Below are 27,250 nucleotides of genomic sequence, written 5' to 3' on the forward strand. Positions count from 1 at the left end.
TCACGACTTCTAGGCATATGATTTATTCTTGAAAGGAAAAATCCCCTTAGAACTCGTCGAGTTGATGGCCTCAACTCGACGTGTATAGAGCTTTTGGGCCGCAAATTTTCTTGGACCAACTCGACGAGTTGGTAAGGAAGAACTCGACGAGTTGGCGACTGGATGAGAAACCTTAAATTTTAGGGTTTTGCACCCTATTTAAAGACCTTATGACTCATTGTTGGCCTCCTTTATCGTCCCCTTAGTTCAGAGAAACCCTAGTTTATGCCTCGTCTCTCATTTTGAGTGTATGTGAGCTTGGAGTGTGATTTTTGGTGCCATTATTAGCTTATTTTGGGGGCCATTCTTGGATTTGAGCATGTTATTAAGCTATGACTTCAGATTTGGACATCTCATGACCTCTATGGACTTAAAGTCGCCGACTTTATCAAGTATAGGCCTTTCTTCATGCCCTAAGTCCCTTAGTAAGCTTTGTTTTGGTGTTTTAGCCTCTTGATGCCATGTATGGACGTAAAGTTAGCAACTTTACGTGGTATTTCAATTCCAAGGGACCAAATCTATGGTTTGTGGCACTAGATTCGCTTGGAAATTGGCTGAATGCTTTAAGGTTAAGAGAACTCGACGAGTTGCCTAGCCAACTCGATGGGTTGAATCGAGTTGTCCCGTTTTCTAGATAATGTAGAAACTCGACGAGTTGTTCTAACAACTCGAAGAGTTAGGTTGGGCCTTTCTCGTTTTTCTGAGTACTGAAGGAACTCGACGAGTTGGGTCAACATGGACTGTTGAGATTGGCTATTGAACTTGACTGTTGACTGTTGACTGTTGACCAATTTTGACATTGAGGGTATTTTAGGTATTTCAGAATTTTGATGGAATTAGTCTCATAGTGGTTGTAGGCTTTTGAGTTCGGAGCCGTGATTTGAGAGTTGGATATTGTCAGTTCAACGCTACTTGGGAGGTGAATTTCCCTCACTATACTTTTGGGTCGAAGGCACCAAGGCTGGCCTATTAGATTGATATCCCAGTAGTTATTGATATGTTGAGTATGAATTAGATATGTGTGCTAGTTGATATGCTAGATTGGTAGATCTGTAGGACTACTTATGATACCGTCTGATTATATGCATGTATATTTATTTGTTACGTGTCGACATGTTGTGTAGGTTGGGTTGAGTTTGTACTGCTCCGTGTTGTAGCCAACAAACCCTGGAGTATACCATATATGAGCTGACGGTCAGGGAGGGTATGCCAGACTCATACTGAGGACTCATAAGCATTCCAGATACGAGTTGAGGGTCGGACAAGGGATGCCAGACTTGTACTGAGGGCTAATCGTTTATATTCCAGTTCGAGGGCCAGGGAAGGCATGCTAGACTCATACTGTGGGCTCAGGGGTAATCCGATTTGTAGAGTTGTGGACCCATTACATGTTGTTATTATGTGTATTATTTGCATGTATCAATATTTTAGGGAAATTCACTCAGCTTTGACTTACAGTTGTGGATTTTGCTTTAGGTTCTTCGGATGATCGCGGGAACGCGAAGGCTTGATTGTGTACCTCCTTGTGTTTTATGTCATAATTTCTGGGATTTTTCTAATGATAAACTATTTTGAAAACAATTTGTAATAAATGTTGGTTTTTGGATGTTTGAAAAAGTTTAAAATTTTTGTGAATTTTTATGGATGTTACATCAAGTCTTTTAACAACAAAGGACCAATAATGCAAACTTTAATTAGGCCAAGGACTAAAAATGAAATACCTGAAAACTAGATGTTACAATGACAACACTTGACCATTCTAGGTGGTCTTGTGAATTGAATTGTTAGTGTAGACTCATAACATATAGATGTAGATGGAAGGTAAAACCCTATTCATCAAATTACTCTGAAGGCTTGGTTGCCTTAAGACTTACACCGGCCAAAGGAGCCCCTAGCTGCGTCGTAAAACCCTTACATAAAATGGTTCGTCGGGGAGATAATTCTCCCTGATAATCTTGGATTAGGATATATGAGGATCGGTAGGAATAAATATGTAGGAATGCAAGCCTATATGAACATAGAATGGTAAACGGTCGGTTTTGCGGGTCTGGTAATTAAGGTATATTATTATCATATCAATATTGTGAGATTGAAATTCCTTATGTAGGTCACCAAATTTCCCAACCCGACACACTCAATTTATATGCATCATATGTATCAAGACTTAAGCTACTGGAACTTGATTATGATGATGAGTGGTTAAGTAACAACCTGCAATAGTATTAAGGATCACCAGATTTTTACGTTGTAACTTATGTATCTGTATTGATTATGACATCCTTATGATTTTAACATTTTGAAAACAAACATTTGTAATCAAAATGATCTTTTATATTAGGATTTTCCGCAGATATAAATAAATGATTTTTTTTAAAGCGCAAAGAAAAATTTTAATTGGTTCTGAAAATTAAAAGATATCAGAGCAATATAGATCTCTTGACCTATTCACAATTCATAATGGACTTTTCATATGAGTAGTAAACTGTCACACCTAAAACTACAAAAGTTTATAATGAATTGAATGCTATCAATAGTATTTGTGAGCAGATTCAAAATATTTGTGAGAGTATATAGAAAACCTATATAAAATTTCAAGTTAAAATTATTCTAATTGATAACATACATCTCGTTTTTCCAAGGGTTGTACATAATTAGAAATTGAAGATGTATAATGATGTATACACAAATACAACTGAAAATAGGTTCAAATCACTTACTTAGCAGAAGATAATGATCGTCGATACCGTAATCGATCGAAAATTACAAGAAAGTGATAAACCGCCTTTAATACCAGCTCCAAGGACACCATTCTAAGTAAACAAAGGCCAGGAGGGAAACCAATTTCATTTTCATGCCATAAATCTCAAGCAACAAAAAACAAAATCAATTATGTATTATAAAATTTTAAATATTTATCAAATCAAGAAACTATGAAGGTTTTCTATGTATTCTCACAGTCATGAAGAAATTTAGATGTTAAAAATAACTTGAATTTTTGTAGTTTTAATACATAAGATAAAAAGTAGGAGATGATAAATCTACCGTAAAAAATAAGAGATGATGAATCTCGCTCCGACAAAGAGCAGAGAAACACATCTGCCGTCACATGAACGAAATCTACCAAACACCAAAGACAACAACCAAAAAATAAAAACCGGCTTAAATAAATATTGTTTATAAGCCGAGATGGATTTTAATATATTTGGATTGTTTATTTTATTTTATTTATTTATTATTTTTTTTGGGTAAGAGAAAGAAGATAAACATGTCACAATGCATGTGAAAAACCCAATTTCAACTCTTTTAGGTCAAATGAAATTAATACGAAAGATGGAAAAGAAAAGTTTCATAAAAATCCACGAAATCCTCGCTTGCTCTTATAATAATAACATGCCATGAATTTGAATACTTCATGAATCGCTACGAACATTCAATTACAACAAACCCCTAATTTTAAATTACTGTAGAAATCTTTTCGCCTGATCAAGTTCATCCCAAGCCTTCTTTCATCAAACTGTCGTGCATGCATTTTGTGCATGCCTCTACCAACTCAAATTGTTTCTCTCTATAGTCCATCAAGCAACCGTCAAATTCACAGTAGGGTTTTTCAGAATCTGTTACTATTATGTGTGTGCGTGTATGAAAGGGTGCATTTTTATTTAGTCGATCAGCTCCGGTTTTGGAACTTCGATGGTTTTCAGTGTTTTTTGTGATATATTTGTTGTTAAGGGAATTGGGATTTTTTTCCCGATTGATGACTTTTATTAGGGTTTTAAATTGGGGTTTTTGTATGGATAGATATTAGAAGAAGATCTGGAGATCTGGATTAGAGATGTTTGAGGGTCAAATGTCGTCGCCGGCGAGGATCTGCATGAACGGATTGTGCGGGGCAACGACGACTTCTCAATGGAAGAGAGGTTGGCCCATGAAAGCCGGCGGTTTTGCTACTCTCTGCTACGCCTGCGGGTATGCACTTTTCATCCCAATTTTACCCTTCACCTTTCCCCAAATTTATACGATCAGCGTTATGTACAGGTGTTGACATAATTCACAGTCATGAAGGAATTCAGATGTTAAAAATCCCTAATAAAAAACTGAGCTCACTTTTTAAAGCATTGAACTTGTTCTACGTTGCAAACAAATCATCTTTCTTGCAAAATGATACAAAATCCATTTCTAACAAAAGATGCCAAAAAGATTGTTGTTTCTGCATTCACATTTTTAAAAAATGTCCAAAATCACTCACTTTTGCAATAATTTTCGCCGAAAATCACCCCGATATAGTTTTCATAATTGTATTTACCTTCATGATTCATATCTGAAGGTGGACATTCTCTTATCTTTTCTTGCTTGTATAGACGCCCTATGACAAATACCTTGGATCAAGGGTATGTTCTTGTTGATCTTTATCTTTATACAATCATAATTCCTATATATAATAAAAAAAATGATTTTGTTTAGTTTAAGGTATATAGTAACATACTAACATGAGATTCATAACATGGTCTGATCTTTTATCAAGAAGTTGTCCCTATGGTATCTGTCTATTCATTTATACATCTGGTTTTATTTACATCAATTTTTTGTGGATTATATTTTTCTTATGTGGAGTACAGAACTGTATATGATAATGTACGCTACTGTGAACGCTTCCACCTTAATGAGCCAGGTTGGAGAGAATGCAATTCTTGTGAGAAGGTAATTTCAGATTCCACAATTCTTGAAATCTATAAGCCTACATACTGATTATCTGTTCTACTCACCAATTCTTTCATTGTAGCCTGTTCATTGTGGATGCGTTGTTTCAAAATATCTTCATGAATGCCTTGATTCGGGAGGGATATTGTGTATAAAATGCTTAAGAGCCAAGGCAATCCAACCCATAAAGCAGGTAATCTTTTCTTCAACAACTTAAAATATCAAACACAATAACATCTTCTGTCAGTTTGCAACAATATGAAACACCTTTAGGTTTATAATTTTACCTGTTTGACCCCTTGAAGATACGATTTAACCCAAATGAACCCAATTTGTGGAAATCTAAAGTATTGTACTTGATGTCTCAAATCTTTCAGTCGATTGTTAACGAGATTCCAAATGGCTTTGCTCGGTTTTCTGCCACCTGGCAACCCTCCATCTATGATAAAGGAAAGCTCACACAGTTAACAAGGGAAGGGTTAGAGAAGCATCAACACACATCTTCCAGTTCAACCATTGGTCTTCAATTCAGACAAGATGAAAAGACACCCTCTTTTAGTAAAGATGTCGGCTCAAGCTTTCTGAAACCATTAACTTTGCCTTCAATCTTTCCAACCCAATTACCTGATAACAACAAACCAAACTTAGGGTTGAAATCAACATATGAACAATCTTCAGGGTTTGCTTTGAGTTCTTCCATTAGTTCCATACTCCCTACTTATAATGGGGCTGCAGTACAAGAAAAAGTTGGTTTGGTGAAACAAGAGCAAAAACCTCGTCCAAAACCATCAAAATCAGGGGTTAGTGTAAAGTCACAGCCAAACAAAGTGGCGGTGGGTGCGGATAATCTAGTTGCTAGACCACCGGCTGAAGGACGGGGACGCGGTCAGTTGCTTCCTAGGTACTGGCCAAAGATCACTGACCAAGAACTTTTGCAAATATCTGGAGAGTATCCTTTCTTAATATTCACACATGCATTGATGTTAATGGGATAAGAATTGCAATCTTTTTGTCCTCCCACCCAAAAAGGTTGAATGAGGCAAGACATAGACTTGCTCCCGATCTCTCGTTTGTCAAAAGACGAAAATGTCCTCCTCGTCCTCATCATCAAAAAAAAAAAAAAAACCCTAGAAATCTTGTCCAGTCTGGTTCCATCATGGCATGTATAACAAACGCGGTGCGTTTGATACACATAAATGGATGGGATGGAACAGGACTAGACAAGTTTTCTAGGGTTTTTTTTCGATGATGAGGAAGAGGAGGGCGTTTTCGTCTTTTGACAAACGAGAGATCGGGAGCGAGTCTATGTCTCGCCTCGTTCAACCTTTTCGGGTGGGAGGACAAAAAGATTGCAATTCTTGTCCCATTGGCATCAATCACAGTGTAACAAACGAAACGAGGTCTCTGAAGATTCTTGTGTGGACATATGTAAAAAAAAAGTTTTATTATTATTATTTTTGGTTGCCTTAATGAGATTGTGTTAGCTTGAATTCGAACTGCACTGTTACTCCATTATTCGAGAAGGTTCTGAGTGCAAGTGATGCTGGTCGAATTGGTCGTTTGGTTCTACCAAAAGCATGTGCTGAAGTGGGTTTACATTCTTGATTCTTGTTTTAATTTTTCCTTAAATTTCTATTATCTTATTGTATTATAAGCTCAAAGTTACTGATAATGAAATGTTGTTGCAGGCTTATTTTCCAGCTATAGATCAATCGGAAGGTTTACCGATAAAGATCCGGGATATAAAAGGGAAAGAGTGGACATTTCAATTCAGATTTTGGCCCAATAACAACAGTCGAATGTATGTTCTAGAGGGCGTAACCCCCTGCATACAAAACATGCAATTGCAAGCTGGCGACACTGGTATCCTTTTTCAGTTATCTGTATTCTATAGTTAACTTATTATTATCTTTATGCAATCACAGATATTCATTATTCTCAATAATTTAATTTAATTTTTTGCAGTGATATTTAGTCGGTTAGAACCAGATGATAAACTCATAATAGGATTTCGAAAGGCACCAGTTTGTGCTGAATTAATAATTCCTAATACTGTTAATGATGGAGCTCTTATATCTACAGGGAATGAGAACTTATCAACAGTAAGTGCTTACACTAGTCCTTTTTTTCATTTTTGGTCTCTTGTAGCATCATACTTTCATTTGAACAGGATCTTTCTGTTCGTTTTACTTCACTTTTGCTTATTGAAATTTACCTTTTTTTGGAAAAAGAATATCGAGCAGGAAGTGATTCATGAGAAAAAGAAGGCACGAAATATAGGGTCAAAAAGCAAGAGGCTACACATGCATTGTGAAGATGCAATGGAGCTCAAGTTTACATGGGAAGAAATGCAGGAATTCCTCAGGCCACCTCCTTCTATTAAGCCAACAATTACAATGATAGAAAATTGTGAATTGGAAGAATACAATGTAAGTATTTCACATAAAGTCGTATTTTAGATCGGGGTAAATGCAAAAAATAGCAATGTACTTTCATTTATTAAATGTGTATTATAGCATCCTATTTTCATTTGTTTTTATTATTTTTTCTCTTATTACGGAAGTGTGGTTTGAATTATAAAAATCTAGTCAGTTATAGCATTGCATTTCATTTTTTTTCTTGTTAGGACATTATGCTTTGAAAAATCTATCCAATTATAGGAGTGAAAATTGCTTTGTATTTGGATGATGTTGGTATAATTGGGTGCATTTTTTTTAAAGTTTAATGTTGTAATAGGAAGGAATAAAAGTACAATGCTGTAATAAACAAATCATTGAAAGTATGTTGCTATTTCTTTCTTTTAACCTTTTTAGATTTTTCTTCATTCAGGAACCACCAGTTTTTGGCAAGAAGACCATATTCACAACAAATGCATCCCGGTAACATATTCTTTTATTATTTAGAGCAGTTGAAAAATATTAAGTATGGTATAAAATATGGTTAGCATTTGACTCCCAAAGTCAAAATTTAACAGTTTTTTCTTGAAGATGGTGTATTAGTTTGTTCATATATTTTCTATGGCTAAATCACTTTGGTTATGCAACAAAGTTACACTTTTTCATCAGTTTATGCAGCTGAGTAGATTCCTTACCAATTTTTGTATTTTTACATGTTACCCATCTTTTTAAGTATATACTATATATTTCTTTTTGGAATTGATTAATCATAATTGTTCGCTAGGCTACAAGAACAATGGGTTCAGTGTGATAGTTGCTCCAAATGGAGAAAGTTACCTTCAGATGTTCTTATTCCTTCCAAATGGACATGCTCTGATAATGTTTCTGATCCAAACAGGTATCTATCTATCTTATTTGCCCAATTTAATTTTTTAAGTATCATCTATGTATTCCAACAATGGATAATATGTGTTCCAGGTGTTCCTGTTCATCCCCTGAGGAGAGAGGAGTAGGAGATTTGAACCGAATCTTGAAATTTGGCAAGGGTACAAATCCTACTACTCTTTTACACTGTACATTTTCATGACATGACAAAACAAATTGTACTATGTTAATAACAAACACTATATCCTAATCTTTGAAACTTTTGATTTTTACTTATTCTTTTACAGAATCTAAGAAGCGAAAAGTTGCAGAAAATTGTGGGACCCAAGAACCGAAAGTAGAGCCCACCGGATTGGATGCGTTAGCCACAATTGCAGTATTAGGAGCAAACCCTAATGAAGCGTGTGCCACCACAAGACACCCGCGACATCGACCCGGTTGCAGTTGCATCGTATGCATTCAACCCCCAAGTGGAAAAGGAAACCACAAACCAAACTGCATTTGCAATGTCTGTTCCACAGTGAGGCGGCGTTTCAAAACCCTAATGCTACGTAAACGGAAACGTCTATTGGAACAGGAATCCGATCAGTCCCGGAAATCAGCTGTTCCGGTTAACATCGGAATGGAATCAGGCGAAGGGGTTGGAATTGGAATTGGAACCGAGGTGATTAGTGAGAGTAGCAATAAAGGTCAAGAATTGGATCTGAATTGTGACCCAAAGGAAGAAGAGATGATGCTAGCGTTTACTACCAGTGCTTCTGAGATCCCTCCAGAGTGGCATGACATGCTTGCAAAACTTGTACCCCAAGGTACAACCGACATGAAAGAGGAGCCTATTATAACAACCAACAAGGTTATTGAAGGTAGTTGATTCTGGTTCTGGGGTTTAGTTGTTGAAATCGGTTTTCCTAAATATTTGTTTATTTTACCATTTTACCCTACAGTAGTAGGACATCATCTAGAGCTTTTATGAAACAAGAATCAGTTGGCTTTTCCCTTTTCTTCTTGCTTCTATATGTGTTAAGATGAGTGACGTAACACTTTAAATACATATAAGTATATATATATATATTCTCTTTAAGTTGATTGCTCGTTGCCTTGTAATTTATTTTTTTACTGGTTATTTTTAAACGGAAACAGAAAAGCAAATTTAGTTTATCTCTTTTATGCAATTAGTTGGAAATAACTAAACACAATCAAGGACGTGTGAAAAACACTATCCTAAAGGATAATTAGCTTACACTACATCGTTGTTAGGTTCTTAAGGATAATTAGCTTCCATTATTTCGTTGATAGGTTCTAAAACCCTCCAAGGACTTCCTTGAATCTAGAAGATGTAGGCAATGATCCTACACTCTTCTCTAATAAACGTGACAAAATGCATTCATTTGTGAAGAAGATGGAACAATAATAAACGAAAATGAAGGCATTAGTCATGTATTTATAGCATAAGTTCCAAAAGTTGCAATGGTTCATAGTTAACCAAAAAAACCACAATCCGGTTTCCCCTCCAAAACTAACTGGAAAATTGTCAACCGAAATTTAATAGAAAAAACTAACTGGAAAATTGTCAACCGAATTTTAATAGAAAATCAGTTGTCCGTTAAATTCTAGAACAAAAAATGTAAAGAATTTTAAATGCTAGTCTTTGATTAATAGTATAATCCCACAACTACATAGCAATTGCCAAGACCCTTAGACCCTCTTCTCTAGTTTTTTTAGAAAGGAAGGGAATGAAGGAATACTATTATACTAACCTTTCCTTTCATTATTTATTTATTTATTTATTTTTCTCTCCTTTTCCCTAGCAATCATCCCAAAAATAAAATGAAAGAAATCTTAAAAAATAATTTTTTTTGTACCCTTCCCAATCTCTTTATTTCTTTTCTTAAATCAAACTTGATAACATCCTTCCTTTTCTTTCCTTTCCTTTCATTCACTTCCCCTCCTTAAAAAAAAAATCAAGAATACATACTTCCTCTCATTTCATTCCCTTCCCCTCTTAAAAAAAAACAACTCAAGAACACTCATTTTCTCGCATTTCCTCCCTTTTTCTTCTTTAAAAAAACTCGAGAACAAAATTACTTTTCAACTATTTTGAATGAGACTTGAACAAATAAAACCCACAAAAGCTTTCTTTACATACATATGTGCAACTCATTGATAAAACAAGATAACAACCGCACTTCAAATTATGTGATAAATACTATATCCCCCTCTTATCACCAACATACGATTAATTATGCTTAGATTAAGGTAGCCTTCGCTTTGAACATCAACTAGTGCATACTACTCAAGAAGCCTAACAAAATCAATGGTAGCTTAAAACATTTAAGCCATGATTCTATAAGTTAGATTCGAAGAAATAACATACATGACTAGTCAATCCATGTTCAAGAACAAGGGAGCACTTTTATGGTCATGCTTTAGTCCCAATTTCATGGACACCTACCAAAGCAAAGTAAACATTTGCTCATGCTAGAGCGACACCACTTTTGGTGTATCCATAGGTGAAACCCCTTTAATTACCAAAACCAATGCTATCTCATGTTTAACGCATTGATTCCTACATCTAGCGAGTTAAACATTAATCCTCTAAGATGTGTTTATGACAAAGCCAATAAAAAGATTATATATGACAATCAATAAACAATTTTCAAACTTAATCTTTAACATCCCTGATTTATGTCTATCGTATTTGAGTTTTTAAGTTGGTTATATTTTTGTGGATTTTATTCTCATCATAATATTAAAGATTTCTTGTAGTTTAATGCTCTAATTATATATCAACAAATGGATATATCGCTTCAACAGTTGTTTATGTATATATCATGTCATATATATCTTCTTGATATTTAACAATATACAATTAATTGAATTTTTTATTAGTGTTAATTATCAATGAATATTAATAATAAATTAACAAATATATGCTATTTTTTTAATACCCATGTGTCAGTACAATATGGTTTAATATTTCAATAACATAAATTTAACAAATTATATAAAACAAAAATAAAATAAAGAAATAGCTTAGAATTCAATAATAAAATTTAAGTTATTTAAAAAAGAAAATTAAAGATATATTTATATATTTAAGAAAAGCTATTCATTTTGTAATTATATAATTTTGTAAATATATAAATAACACTTTATTTGATCGGTGAAAATCCAAAAGCAGGAATAGTAATAATCTATAGTTAGCTTTGAACTAGCATCGTCCCATATCGACCAGAAGAAGAACATTAAAGCCGTTCATATGGCGGAGCTCTGCAAGCATTATCGTCCCTTCGGGGACATCCGATAAAATTGGAACGATACAGAGAAGATTAGCATGGCCCCTGCGCAAGGATGACACGCACAAATCGAGAAATGGTCCAAATTTTTTTTTTCTTTGCCCGAAATCGTCTTTGCCAAAACCCTAATTTCCAGTCTAATCTGACAGTGATTTCAAACGGAGTTTGCGGTTTGGACCTTTTTTTTTTGTCTGATTACCTTATTCTTTTTGTTGAACTACAACATCGTATTCACGAAAACACCAGGGAAGCGGCCATTTACGGATTTGATGAGGTACGCATTAAATTCGAGTCGACTCTTCGGAAACTATGTTGAACCTGTGTATGCTCGCTTACTACCAACTGTCTTGAACTTTAGTTTCTTAGTTTCTCAATCACATTGACAGTTCAGTAATTCAGTTTCCCAATTCATTTTTCTGCATATTGTTAACTCAAATCGGGGTATTCGTATTTGAACTTGTTTTATCAAGTAAACTGCAAGTTATGATCTTTGTTAAGTTTAAGCTGTTTCATAAATATGGTCGATTTATTAGCGATAGGAATCTCAAATCGGTGTTCGATAGACATAGCTTGAAAGAATTTAGCATTTTTCATTATACTTCATGTCTAGTGTTTGTTGTTGCTTCGATATTCTTCTTGTTTTACTGTAACTACATATATATTGGCCTTGAAGTTATATGGTTTGGTTCTTGAATCTTGATCTTGGGGGTTTGTTAATGGATTGATCAGTGCAAAAGTAATCGATCTCTTAACCCTCAACCTAGTTTGTTAATGCTTGTTCTATTATACCTTCATTTGAATTTGATAGGTTTATGTTTTCTGTAGTGATGGGGTTTTACTCCATTTTCCTCCAACCTTTTGTCTATATTTGTGGGTTCATTCATATTGGTTGTTAACAAAATAATGACAGGAATAATTAGGGGTTTAGATGTTGTTCAATCATGCATGTACTCAATTTCTTATCAATCACTATCTTCCATTTTATTGTTTAATTAAAATCTAACGTGTTTGAGTAAATTAGCAAAGTTTTGTTGATGGTGTTGATGTAAAGATGGTTTCCATTTTAATCTACATGTTTTGTTGGCCTTTAAACTTCGTATTTTTGTTTCCCCTTTTTCACATGTGTACACTATTTACTTACCCACAAATATAAATTGAAACTTCATATATTTTTGCTTCTGTAATGAAACAAAATTCAACAAATATTCATGTTTAGAATTCTTATAGAAAATCTCATTTTAGCCAAGTTGACAAATATTCATGGCAAGCATTTTCTTGTATTTTGGTTAAATATGTTCTCCCATTTTTAAAACATTTTTCCAAATTAATAAAGTATTGCCTGCCATTGGCGGATTTTTATGAGGTATTTTCTCAAAACCATGGTTTTACTCTAGGGTTATACTGAACATATATTTACTTTCATTAGGTTATTAGTAGATAACATTAGGTTTTTTGTACTTTTATTTGCAAAGTAAAAAAATGTACCTTATGTTATCTACTAATAACCTAACGAAAGTCTAAAGGAATTTGGCTTGTAACTCAAATTCATGTTTAAATTGTGTGTATTTATTTCCTTGCATTTGGTTATCGTAGGATAGATGATCCTGGGGTTCGGAAGAGGCCGAAGACAAGATTAAAATGATGTAATCTTGTTTCGACTACTACACAAGTTTTGTGGTTGACATCTTAAAACAAATTCTTAGGCCTATGCCATTTTTTTTTTATCTTTATAAGTTTTATTTATATGAAATACATTGCAAAAAGGATTTTCTTGAACCTCTACTTTTTTTTTTTTTTTTAAATGACTAAACTGCACAAATGGTCCCTGTGGTTTGTCAAAAATTGTCACTTTGATCCAAAAAGATTTGGACTAGCACCAATGATCCAAAACTTTTATTTTGTACTTGGACTTTTTATTTATATGAAATGCATTGTTTGTTTGTTGATCAAAATTTTCTATTTTACTTATTGGAAAATCTAGATTTTTTGTAATTATAAAAGTTTTATTTTAAAGAATAATTTACTTAGCTACGAATTCCCTGTCACTAAAGATCGCTCACCCTTTGTTAATCACCTAAATCACAAAATAAATATGTAAGAGCATCTCTAATAGTTAACATATACTATGGTTTATAATTATTGTCACCTTTCATTTTATTCATTTTAACCTCTAATTAAAATACCTCTCGAATGTTTGGAAATAAATATGTTTACAAAGCATTTTTGAAACTATTATATGTTACCATTTAAAACTAAAAAATAAGAAATATTTAAAACTAAAATCTAATTTGGAAATAAATATGTTTACAAAGCATTTTTGAAACTATTATATGTTACCATTTAAAACTAAAAAATAAGAAATATTTAAAACTAAAATCTAATTAAAAGGTAAAATAAAATATGATTAAATGATGGGGGTTAAATATACAAATAAAGAAAACATATTGATCACTCAATATATATTAAATAATCAACAAAAAAATCCAATAAACTATATGTTCCAATGAGGTTAAATGGTCAACAGAAAAAAAAAATAATAAGCTTTTAAAAAAATCCTGAGATGCTCTGATAGCAAAGACGTGGCTCTCTGGTTGTTGTTAGTCTAATTAATAGTTGTTGTTAGTTTAATCAAAGTGAATATAAATTATTAATGTGTCATGCACTTTCATGAAGTTATGTAAAGTATACATGAACATAAAGTTAAGAATGGTTTAATTACTCTGGATGAAAAATAACAATTGAAGTCAACTAAAGATACAATCGTAATTCCTTTTGTGGCACAACAAAATCAAAATCAATAGCCATGGTGCATATTTCCTTCTGTGGCACAACAAAATCAAAATCAATAGTAATGACATGTATTTTAACAGAATTAAATCAAACATCAATTTTAGAGTTATCATTTGAGAGTGGGCTGAAGATGAAGTCGGTTAAGAAGCAACGCTGGATGAAAAAGCGTTGGTTTAAGTAACGTTGTCGAGGGAAGGAACGCTACTTGAAGAAACAACGCCCTCGTGTGTTTTTTAGAGCTTCCAAACATAGGTTTTTTAGGCTTGTTGAAAAAACCTGAAACCCGTTCTACCCACCCGACCCGTTCCGAATTCGGGTAGAATGGTCGGGTAGAACGGGTAACGGATATGAACATTCGGGTAATAGGTTAAGCCGATAATAATATAGGTCGGGTTTTAGGTATGGATATTTATTTTCGGGTATACCCGAATACCTGAATTTGTTTTTTAAATAATGCCAAATATACAATGCAGTCACGTACGCACACTTCAAATAAAACAAAACCCTTCGTTTCCTTCTTATGCAAGACAACTCAACGGTCGACGCAAACTTGCAAAGGGAATACGATGCTGAAGCTGAAGTCTTGAACCGTGATCACAATTCTCAGTTTCTCACTATCGCACGGAATGAAATTAAAAAAGTACATAACATATTATAATGATTTGTATTGTTATTATATATGTATTTGTTAATTGTATAGAATATTTTCCTATCCGATTCTTTATTAAACCAACCAACATGTAAAAATAAAAAAATAAAGAAAATAAATTATCAATAAGTGTCATTTAAGAAAATTTCGGGTATACCCGATAATTACCCGCCCGACCTCAAACCTGAAACCCGAAAACCTGAATTACAATATAGGTCGGGTATCAGGTATTATTTTCTTAAGGAAATACCCGTTCTACCCGATCCATTCTACCAGAAACCCGAAAATTTTACCCGTTCGACACCCCTAGGCTTTTTGTCTCTTAATTAAATACGTAAAAATTAAATTGAGGGTATATTGGTCTATATATTTTTTTTTGTGTGGTTGGATTAAGAAATCTTGTGGATAAATAAGGCGTCAAAAGAAAAAGTCTAACACAGGATGTTTCGAAATTTGTTGTCGTTTTCTCAAACTTGAAATTTTTGGTCATTTTGGATCATGATTTTGTTCCTAATGATCATTTTTGTAAATATCTTTTATATATATATATATATATATATATATATATATATATATATATATATATATATATATATATATATATATATATATATATATATATATATATATATATATATATATATATTTTCATAATTTGAAAACTAAATAAATTATTTCAAGCATGAAATTTGTACATATTTAATTTGATTAAAACAAATAGTTTGATGATTTACGATTTATTGATCTGATTGGTGAAAATATAAACTCCAAAACAACGATCATTTACCATATTTATTTATGTTAGTAAACATAAAACACATGTAATTCAATACCAATGTCATCTCATCTTTAAATGTTAATGCTTTGGTTCCTACGTCCAGCAAGTTAAACATTAATCCTTTAAAAATGGTTTAGGTCAAAAATTAAAAATAAATTATGACGATGAATAATCACTTTTCAAATTTAATATCAAACATTCATAAGTTATGTCTATGGGAATTGAATTTTTTTAGTGAGGCTATATTTTGTGGACTTTATTCTCATCATACTAATAAAGATATCTTGAAATTGAATGTTTTAATTATTTATACAGATCACTTCGACACTTGTTGTTTATGTATATATATATCATGTCATATATGTGTTTTTAATATTTAACAAAATCAGTTAACTGATTTTATTCGTATTAGTTATCAATAGTTACTAATAATAAAATAACAAATATATGCTATTATTTTTAATAGACTGAACTTATTAAAATATATATAATTATATCTTTTGTAAAATATGGGTTTAATATTTTAATAACATGAATCTAGCAGATTATATAAAACAAAAATAAACTTAACAAAGATATAAGATAGAATTCCATAATAAAATTGATTAAACGTTAAGTTTTTTTTATTAAGTTAATGATATTTTATATATTTAAGAAAAGATGTTTTGGTAGATAGTGATATAAAGGATAAATTTTATTCGATTGGTGAAAATGCAAAACCATGAACAGTCAACTTAGTTAGCTTTAAAGTCGCTAGTCCCATATCGACCAGGTGAAGACATGAGAGCCGTTTATATCGCGGAGCTCTGCAGCTATTATCGTCCCTTCGGGGACATCCGATAAAATTGGAACGATACAGAGAAGATTAGCATGGCCCCTGCGCAAGGATGACACGCACAAATCGAGAAATGGTCCAAATTTTTTTTCACCCCCTTCTTCGTCTTCGCCGAAACCCTAATTTCCTCATCGCACACTTCTCCAGATTGAAAGACGTATTGCGGATTTTTATGAGGTATTTCTCAAAACATCTGTCTTCGAAAGCTTAATCTGTTTGTCTCTGTGTTATTGGTTATTTTGCAAACGTTTTATAAGCTACATTAATGAATGTTGTCAGCCAGCCTGCAGTTTTAATGTTTAGGATGATTTATGAATAATCGTGATGATTTTAAGCAATGACTATGATAACTAGTTGAATACCAAGTCGTCAGTTTTTCTACTTCTATTGTATTTGTGCTAATATTCTTAAATGCTTATAGAGGGCAATTGCAATTCTTACGATTTTACTGAAATCATAATCAAACAACATGTGGACTCCATAGGAGATTGATTTCTTCAACCATTTGTGGCAAGGCAAGTAAGGGTGATCTTTGCTTCTAAGGTAACATAAAACCACAAACATTTAAGATTATCTTCCCTTATAAGATAAAATCTAATTAACTAATTACCTAATTAAAATGAATTAATCCGGTAAGTAACTAATATAATGTCAAAAACCTTCTAAAGTTAAGGGTTATATATATATATATATATATATATATATATATATATATATATATATATATATATATATATATATATATATATATATATATATATATACTTGCGGAGGTTATTGTAATGAATCTGGTGAATTATGTTTGTCTCAAATTTTGATGTTTAGGATGCTTTGTGAATTACAATGATGATTCTAAGCAATGGTTATGATAACCAGAATGAACAACCTTACATTTAAACCTGAAATTAAAACTAAATCAAATCAAATGAAGCTAAACCAAAATCAAATCTTAAATTAAAACCAAGCCAAAATAAAACCTAAGTAATCCTGGAAAATAAAAGTTGGTTGAATGAAATCCAAATTTCAACCCCCGATTAAAACCAGAAAAAAAAACTTGATTTCAACAAGAAAAATAAAATCAAAACAAGATTTCTAACAAACTGCATCAAATTTAGAAAATATATATATATATATATATATATATATATATATATATATATATATATATATATATATATATATATATATATATATATATATATATATATATATATATATATATATATATATATATATAAGACATGATTTCAACATGCATCAAACAAAGAAAGATCAAAACCTTATTTATAACATCTATTTGTTTGTTGTTGATTTGTGTAGCTTCAAGAACCCCTGGTTGGATTTCAATATTCATTCCATCTCTGTTTTGAGATCGATTTTTTACATGCTTGATTTTGGTTTTCCTTGGTTTCCATTATAGGCTTTTTTGGATTGATTTTTATGTTGTCATTTCTTAATAAAACCAATATTTTTTACAAAAAAAAAAAAAGAAAGGTTTTTAGTGTTTTTAATGAAGGTATATGCTCAAATGAGTCCTAAATGGTAGTATGATGTCTCCCATTTCGATGATTTTAAGACATGAAATATAAACTTAATGGTATGGTTTAGCACTTTTTTCATAAATGAACTTAATGTTTGGTCAATGAAGTCTCTAAAAGTATGAGGTTTAGGTTTTGAGGAATTGGATTTAGCTAATTGAAAACCCAGTAGCTGTCTATGAAATATTTATTTTATGAAGTCTCCAGTTTTATAGCTTTCTTACAACAAAATTATAAACATCTTGAGATGTAATCTTAAGTTTTCTTTTGATGTATCAAGGACTTATACATTCTATTAGAACTATTTAACCTATCTTGGAACTTTTTGGTTTAATTAGTTTATTGCAGATTTGTCATATTATGTGAAGGTTACAAAAAGTCAGCTTATTTAATCTATCTGAAATTGAAGTCCTTTGTTAGTTATAGATTGGAAGAATTAGGTCTACAAGGTTGCATTAATATGTGTATCGTTATATGTTGTTTGCTTTGTATGTAGGTATGTAACTATGTTTATGTGTAATTCGAGTAAGTTTAACTGATGAAATTAGTTAACTTTCTAAGGTAAAAATTATTTAACTGAGGCTTTGAAACTTTTTACAAACTTAAAATATGATTATATTAATAAAAGAAATTTTTTATTAGAGTATAGTTGATTTTTGAATTTTTGGTCCCTGAAATAGTCATATTGCAAGGTCTAACTTGTATACTTGTTAAATTCCACATTGAAAGAAATTCCATTGCAGGGTATGTAGAGTGTTAACTCTACTATTATGTGAATATATGATTAAAGAAATATTTGTTTTTCAAAATAAAAAGCTAAACATAATAAAAACTCATTAAAACCAAAATAAATACTAATAAAAAAAACATTTTTTTAGTTATTTTTAAAGCATAAAATTGAATTTTGGAAGGGATTGTAAAACATTTTAAAAAAGATTGTCATTTAAGTATTATGTATCGATGTTGGTCTTATTTTGTAGAAAATTCTTTTTTATGCATTTTAGTATATTTTGTTTATTTATTTTATAAACATAACATCCAATTAACCCAAAAGTAAAATTTATTAAACCGAATGCCATAGAATGAAATATCTGATTCCAATTCCAACATAGAGTAAAAGAAACATGATGTTATCATTAGGGTTGAGAGCAGATTCTTCGGCCACTTTTTCCTTCAAATGAACTCTTAGTGCAGCCACAACATGAAAGTACAATGCTCTAATTGGTAAATTATTCAAAGGAAAATGCATAGAGAAATAAAAAATGTAAAGATTTTTGTAAAAAGATGTCTTTATAAAAAAATATTTGAAAGTAAAACTGTAGTAATAGTAAAAAAAAAACTATAAAATTGCAATGCTTTAATTAGGATAATTTTTCATAACAAATGTGTTTTTAATAAGAAAACTGAAGTACAATGCTCTAATTGGTAAATTTTTCAAAGTAAAAATCATTAAAAAAATTATAAATAATGTCTTGATAAAAGAATATTTTAAAACAAAAAGGCTGCAATCGTAAATAAAAAATAAAATTAAAAAAAAACCCCTAAAAGTATGTAATGCTTTAACTGAGATGATTTTTCAAAAGAAATTTGCTTTTAATAAGATTTCTTGATAAATGAATATTTGAATGTAAAAATATGGTAATAGTAAAACAAAACTAAAAAAATGCAATGTTTTAATTGAGATGATTTTTCAAAAAAACAAATGTGCTTTTAATAAGAAAATTTAAAGTAAAATGCCTAGATAATTAAAAATGTGATGATTTTTGTAAAAAATATATTGACAAAAGAATATTTGAAACTAAAAATGTTTGAATAGTAAAAAAAAACTAAAAAAAATGTAATGAAAAAAAAAACTAAAACAAATGTAATGAAAAAAAAACTAAAAATGTGCAATCTCTTTAAATGGGATGAATTTTCAAAAGAAATGTGATTTGATAGATTTTTCAAACTAAAATGCCATGGTAAGAAATTTGTTGACATTTACAATGTTGTAACAAAAAGAAAACCGAAAAAGCATAGTCCTATAATTAGAAGATTTTTCAAAATAAAATGATGTAGAATGCAACGCTAATTTTTCAAGTAACATGTCTTTATTAGAAAAAATTTATACATTTTTCAAAGTAACATGACATTATAAGAAAAAAACATGTAAGTTACAATGCAACAACAGAAAGAAAATTAAAAAGTGCAATGCTATAAACAAGTTGATTTTTCAAAGGTAAAAATAATTATAATAATAAAACTGAAAATGAAATGCAATAATTCATAGATTTTTCAATGTTGTGGTAGAAAGAAACATATTGAAAGTGCAATGCTAAAATAGGGTTGTTTTTCAACAGGATATGTGCTTAAAATAAAAAAAGTGAAAATACAATGCGATGACTGATAGATTTTTCAAAGTAAAATGACTTAGATAATGAAATTTTTTGAATGTTTTAATGTTGTAACATTAAGAAAAAAGCAATGCTATAAATGAGTTGAGTTTTCAAGGGTAAATGTTCTTATAAGGAAAAAAACTATAAATACAATGCTATAATTGTTAGATATTTCAAAGTAAAATATCTTGATATTAAAAAAAATGATAGATTAAACTAACATGACTTAATAAGATAAAAAAAAGTTGTAATGTTGTAACTAAAAGAAAACAATTGGGATGGTTTTTTCAAAAGAAAATGCCTTTATAAATAAAATGATAATTTTTCAAGTAAAAAGATTTGATAAGATTTTTTAGACTTGATAAAATAAAATATGAAATTTTGAGAAAGATTTTTCAAGTAAAAGTATTTGATAAGACTTTTTAGACTTAAAATTGGTAGATTTTTCTAAGTAAAAAGTTGTAATTATGGATTGTTCAAAAAAATAAAGAGTTTTGACGAGCAAAAAACCAAGAGAAATTTTCTAAAGTAAAATGTGTCATGATAAGAAAAAAATTGATAGATCTTTTAGACTTGATAAAATAAAATATAAAAGTAATAATGTTTAACAAAAAGAAAACTGTAAAATGTAATGCTATAAAATGTTGTGAAAGAAAAAAAAAATATTTTCTTAAAAATAAAATCTCTAGATACGAAAAATTTTCAATGAATTTTTCAAAATAACATGCCTTGATGAGAAATGAATTATTATTTTTTCATAGTAAAAAAAATGGATAGATTTTTACAAGTAAAGTGACTTGATACAAAATGCGCTAACAATAATTTTTAATAACTCATTGGGATGATTTATTCAAATGGAAATGTTTTTTTATTAATATAACTTAAAGTAAAAATGCTATAATTGGTACAAACGAAAATCTACTTTTAATAATAAAACTAAAGCTACAATGCTATAACCGGTAAATAGCTAAAAGTAGAAGGCTTAGATATGTAAAAAAAATGTAAAGTTTGTATATAAAAACTTTGTCTTTGATAATAGAATATTTGAAATTAAATTTTTTATAAAGGAGATAAAAAACTAAAAAAGTGAAAAGTTGTAATTGAGATGATTTCAAAGAAAAAACATGCATCTAAGAAGAAAACTTAAACTACAAGACTATAATAGGTAAAATTTTCAAAGTAAAAGGCCAAAATAATAAAAAAATGCACATATTTTTGTAAAAAATGTCTTGAAAAAGAATTAATTGCAAGTAAAAATGATGTAATACTATAATTGGTAAAATTTTCAAAGTAAAATACCTAGATAAGTAAAAAATGTATTTTTTTTTGTAAAATATGTCTTGATAAAAAAAATATCTGAAAGTAAACATGTTTTATTAGAAAAACAAACTATAAAAAATGCTTTAATTGGGATGGTTTTTCAAAACAAATATGATTTTATTAAAAATAAAATAAAAAGTACAATGCTATAATTGGTAACTTTTTCAATGTAAAATACCTATATATATATATATATATATATATATATATATATATATATATATATATATATATATATATATATATATATATATGTCTTCATAAAAAAATATCTAAAAGTAAGCATGTTTTATTAGAAAAAAAAGCTAAAAAAATGAAATGCTTTAATTGGGATGTTTTTTCAAACGAAATGTGCTTTTATTTAGAAAAAAAAAAGTAAAATACCTACATAAGTAAAAAATGTAAAGATTTCTGTAAAAATGTATTGACAAAAAACAATTTGAAAGTAAACATGTTTTATTAAAAAAAAACTAAAAAAATGCAAATGCTTTAATTGGGATGAGTTTTTAAAAAGAAATGTACTTTTATTTATAAAACAGAAAGTACATTGATGTTATTCGTAAAATTTTCAAAGTAAAATGCCTAAAAAGGTAAAAAATGTAAAGATTTTTGTAAAAAATGTTATGATAAAAAGTATCTGAAAGTAACATGTTTTATTAGCAAAAAACTTGCAATGCTTTAAGTAAGATGTATTTTCAAAAGAAATGTGCTTTTATTAAGAAAATTGAAAGTAAAAATACTATAATCGGTAAAATTTTGAAGTAAAATGCCAATATAAGTAAAAAATGTAAAATTTTTTGTATAAAATATATTGATAAAAAAATATCTGAATGAAAAAATGTTTTTAAGAAAAAAGAAAATTTAAAAAATGCAATGCTTTAATTGTGATGATTGTTTAAAAGAAATGTGCTTTTATTTAGAAAATAGAAAGTACAATGCTAAATTGGTAAAAGAAAGTAAAACGCCTAGACAAGTAAAAATTGTAAGGATTTTTGTAAAAAATGTCTTGATAAAAAAATGTTTGAAAGTAAACATGTTTTATGAGGGAAAAAACTAAAAAAAAATGCAATGCTATAATTGGGATGATTTCTAAAAAGAAAATATGTTTTTATTAAGAAACAGAAAGTGAGGATACCTTAAAAAAATTGAAAAAAAAATAAATACAAATAAAAAATCGAGCATAGTACTTTATTTGAGAGAAAAAAAATTGAAATTTTTTTGAATCGTTAAAATTGAGTCATGGATCATAAAAATGATTCATGCTTCAATTTTAATGATCAAATTTTTTTCTCTCCATATAGTACTATGCTCTATTTTCGGATTATATATATATATATATATATATATATATATATATATATATATATATATATATATATATATATATAATCTCTATTATTTTGAACAATAATATTCATTGACATCAACTCACATTCCTCATCAATAGAATTAAATATAATTATCTATTTAGTATTATTTTTAACAATTATTATTATTGATTAATTATATTTTTACTTATGCGATCATTTTTTAATTTCAATAATGATGTTCATTTAAAATACAGTTTATTTATAACTAAATGTAAATTATAATTTGATGTTATTATCATTTAAAATTCTTATTCATTAGTTTTAAACCACTTATTATTAATAATAAGTTAAAGAAGACTTTTAAGAAACATTTAATATTATTATTAAAATGTGAAACATACACTAAATAATAAAGTGATAAGATAGATAATTTCCATTTCAAAAGAGACTTGCATGGATAATATGATATATCCATGTAATTTGATTTTATTATTCATAATTATTGCTTATTAATTTTAAAACCACTTGTTATTATTAATAAGTGAAAGAAACTTTTAAAAAACATTTATTGTTATAATTAAAATGTTAAACATATAGTGAAATATAAAGTGATAAGATAGACAATTTGCATTTTAAAAAAGGCTTACATGGATAATATGATATATCAATGATTTTTAATTAATTATTGTTTTGAAGCAACATGAACATACAAAGATGTATACAATAGTTAATTAAATATTATATATATCATCTTCCATAACATATGATCGATAACATGAATCTAATCTAATTTACATTAAAATTTCAACCACAACATACAATGATATTCTTAAAAGAATACTTAAATCAAGAAAATACAAAAAAAAAAAAATTAGTATATAACAAACTTACAAATTAAAAACTTCAACATAATAACATGGCTCGAAAAATTGTTCAAAGCCCTCAAACCAACACAAAAAACTTTAAATTTGTTTTCTTTGTGAATTTTCTATGTGATTTGTATTTGTGTTCTACTAAAAAAGATTAATATTTTTATAGTAGAGTATCCATTAACTGTTTATTAAATATATTATATAAGTTATAAAACCTTTAAATTGTTAAGCATTATTAAGAAACTTTTGAGTGGAATTCATTAAAATAGGAGGTTTCAAATGCATGAGGTTTAAAAGAAAATGCTAACTTTATATATATATATATATATATATATATATATATATATATATATATATATATATATATATATATATATATATATATAGGTTCAGATTCATTTGAGACTATTCTAATTTTGTGACACCGTGAGACCAAATCTAAAAACAATTTTAAAATGCAAAATAAATGGAAAAATCCAAAAATTCTTTTTTTAAGTATTATTTTCGGAACTTGAATTAACTAAACAAAAATCCTGTCTTTTTTGAAAAATACGTGAAATATTCTAATAGAATATTACACTGACATATTCTAAAAAATAATTTTAAAATGCAAAATAAATGGAAAAATCTAAAAATTCTTTTTTTTTTAAATATTATTTTTGGAACTTGAATTAACTAAAAGAAAAAAATAAAAAAAAGATTTTTTTTTTGAAAAATACGTGAAATATTCTAATAGAATATTACACTGTACATATTATAAAAAATAATTTTAAAATGCAAAATAAATGGAAAAATCCAAAAATTCTTTTTTTAAATATTATTTTCGGAACTTGAATTAACTAAAAAAAAATAAAAAAATACGTCTCATGGTCTCACAAAATTAGATCGTCTCACATGAACCTAACCCTATATATATATATATATATATATATATATATATATATATATATATATATATATATATATATATATATATATATATATATATATATATATATATATAGAGAGAGAGAGAGAGAGAGAGAGAGAGAGAGAATGTGTGTGTGTGTGTGGGTTTAACAACCATAAGATACATGAAAAATTTAAACTTCTAAAACAACCCAAAAATCCTCAATGTTACAAATAGTTTTCAAAACAGGTTCAATATCAGAGTAATCCCAAAATCATGAAAACAAAACATGAGTAGGTGCACGATCACATCTTCACCTTCCCGCGATCTTTTAATGTACCTGAAACACAATCCAAAATTGTAAGCCAAAAGCTTAGTGAGTTCCTCCAAAGTACCAATACACAACAAATAACTCAAATATAATCACATCATGCAATGACTCCACAACTAACAGACTGGATTACCCCTGAGACCACATCATAAGTCTGGCTTGCCCTTGGTCCCATATCTTATGTTTGGGTTGCTCCACGGCATGTTCAGTCCTCGGACTGAACACTGCTAAGCTGTTAGGTCAAGTCTGGCATGCCCTTTTCGACCCTCAACTTGTATCTAGAATGCTCATGAGCCCTCAATATGAGTTTGGTATGCCCTCCTTAGCCCTCAGCTCATATATGTATGCTCTAGGGATTGTTAGCTACAACATTGAGCAGTACAACCTCAACCCCTCCCACACAATATGTCGAGATATAACAGATAATTTCATATCCAGATAAACAGACAGTATCATAAGTAGTCCTACAGATCTACCAAACTAGTATATCAAAACTAGCATGCATATCTATTCCATACTCCACATAACAACAATATCAGGTTATCAAACCAATGGGCTGGCCTTGGTGCATTCGACCTGTAAGTACAGTGAGGAAAACTCACCTAACAAGCAACACATAACTGATAAGGTTCGACTCCTAATCTTAGCTCACAACTTAAATGCTTACAACACCATGTGACAAATTCCATCAAAACTCAATAATACGGAAATTACCCTTAAAAGTCAAACTTGGTCAACTCCAAGTCATCTGCTCAAAATCCATAACCTAGTAAGTCAACTCAACCGAGTTGACCAAACTGAGTCAACCCAGCCGAGTCAACTCGCAAACGGCTGAACCATGCGAGTACGCATGACATACATCGGAGGGACGCACAATGTACAGAAGCTTCGCATTGACTGAAAAACTGGGATGTTGACTAGGTACGCAGGGCGTACCTCTTTCTACGCGGGGGTACCCTAGCAGAGTACAAAATATCAATAAGTTCTTAATGACTTAAGCACTTAAGCCCAAACTTCAGATCCACGGACCAAATGCACCTTAGAGCCATAAAGTCTCCAACTTCATGAATTTAGACGTCCAAAAAGTCCTTAATGTGGTCTTAATCTGTAACATCCCAAAAAAACACAGTCTGAAAATTTCGTTTAATTTAATGATAAAACCATAGTCAATAAACCTCATATAGAAATCATAAGCAATGTATCTCAGAATATTATAACAACTGTCAAATATATCAGAGTAAAAACATCCCAGGCTGAACAAATGGTGTGTGCACTGCAATCTTCCCGAGCTCCTCTTTTGAAAACTGAATACCTGAAACCAAAACTGAAACTGTAAGCACGAAGCTTAGTGAGCTCCCCCAAACTACCACATACCATACAATAACATATAAACACATATTGGGCCTTGCCCACTGCATCGGGACGAAGCCCGGAAACTGCATCGGACCGGAGTCCGGAACTGACTGGGACCTTGTCCCCTGCATCGGGCCAAAGTCCGGAACTAACTGCATCGGACCGAAGTCCGGAACTGACTGGGATCCTGTCCCCTGCATCGGACCAAGTCCGGAACTAACTGCATCGGACCGAAGTCCGGAACTGACTGGGACCCTGTCCCCTGCATCGGACCGAAGTCCAGAACTAACTGCATCGGACCGAAGTCCGGAACTAACTGCATCGGACCGAAGTCCGAAACTGACTGAATCATAGCATAGCATAACATATCAACTAGCATGAACACATATACTGCATACTACATCGGGCCGTAGCCCGGAACACATAACACATAACCCATAGCACATAAATTTTGTCTGAGCCACGAAGGCATCAAACATACTAACTACTGCATCGGACCGAGGTCCGGAAACTACTGCTAACTGAACGGGCTGGCATTGTGGCCTTAGACCCGTCCCTACTTGAAGGAAACTCACCTGATGCTGCTGAACTGCTGCTGCTAATCCTTGACTGCTACCTGACTTCTGACTTCGACTGCTGCTCCACTAGCTCCTCAAGCTACCAATATGAATATGACACTTAGTCCAACTGACCTCCAAAGGTTACTAGGTCAAATCTGGTCAAGGTCAAAATCCTGGTCAAAGTCAACCTTCCGGGTCAACCCTACTCGCCGAGTCTATCTACTGACTCGCCGGGTTCATATGCCCTGAGTCTTTCTTGTTCGCGACTCGACTCGCCGAGTCCAACTAGGTCCAAGTCCTGTCCTGTCCAACTCGCTGAGTCACCACCCGACTCAC

The 27,250-nt window shown here is 30.5% G+C and overlaps 1 protein-coding gene, 1 long non-coding RNA gene and 2 other non-coding genes across 4 annotated transcripts; all 4 read left to right on the plus strand.

Moving 5' to 3' along the window:
* Positions 1-3,366: 3,366 nt before the first annotated feature.
* LOC145048368 (B3 domain-containing transcription repressor VAL1-like) lies at positions 3,367-9,109 on the plus strand. Its single transcript, XM_078996832.1, has 13 exons — positions 3,367-3,636; positions 3,838-4,005; positions 4,656-4,737; positions 4,820-4,930; positions 5,115-5,686; positions 6,222-6,324; positions 6,426-6,600; positions 6,703-6,839; positions 6,969-7,166; positions 7,567-7,616; positions 7,918-8,031; positions 8,112-8,179; positions 8,306-9,109. The coding sequence occupies exons 2-13, from the start codon at positions 3,872-3,874 to the stop codon at positions 8,887-8,889; spliced, it is 2,328 nt and encodes a 775-aa protein (XP_078852958.1). The 5' UTR covers positions 3,367-3,636; positions 3,838-3,871; the 3' UTR covers positions 8,890-9,109.
* A 2,101-nt stretch (positions 9,110-11,210) lies between these two features.
* On the plus strand, positions 11,211-13,217 carry LOC145048369 (uncharacterized). The gene is made up of 2 exons (XR_013682813.1): positions 11,211-11,588; positions 12,908-13,217. It is a non-coding gene; the product is annotated as an uncharacterized LOC145048369 (long non-coding RNA).
* On the plus strand, positions 11,303-11,405 carry LOC144999416 (U6 spliceosomal RNA). Its single transcript, XR_013660886.1, has one exon. It is a non-coding gene; the product is annotated as a U6 spliceosomal RNA (small nuclear RNA).
* Positions 13,218-16,351: 3,134 nt separating the features above from the next.
* On the plus strand, positions 16,352-16,454 carry LOC144999417 (U6 spliceosomal RNA). Its single transcript, XR_013660887.1, has one exon. It is a non-coding gene; the product is annotated as a U6 spliceosomal RNA (small nuclear RNA).
* The last annotated feature ends 10,796 nt before the right edge of the window (positions 16,455-27,250 follow it).

Source organism: Lactuca saligna, chromosome 5 (assembly GCF_052625555.1).
Source record: "Lactuca saligna cultivar CGN05327 chromosome 5, ASM5262555v1, whole genome shotgun sequence".
Lineage (NCBI taxonomy): Eukaryota > Viridiplantae > Streptophyta > Magnoliopsida > Asterales > Asteraceae > Lactuca > Lactuca saligna.

What these genes read in the sequence shown, in the direction of transcription:
- LOC145048368 (XM_078996832.1), top strand. Translation starts at nt 3,872, where the DNA reads ATGTTTGAGGGTCAAATGTCGTCGCCGGCGAGGATCTGCATGAACGGA. An exon ending in ACTCTCTGCTACGCCTGCGG is followed by an intron (nt 4,006 to 4,655) that starts GTATGCACTTTT and finishes TGTGGAGTACAG; the next exon opens with AACTGTATATGATAATGTAC. An exon ending in TACCAAAAGCATGTGCTGAA is followed by an intron (nt 6,325 to 6,425) that starts GTGGGTTTACAT and finishes ATGTTGTTGCAG; the next exon opens with GCTTATTTTCCAGCTATAGA.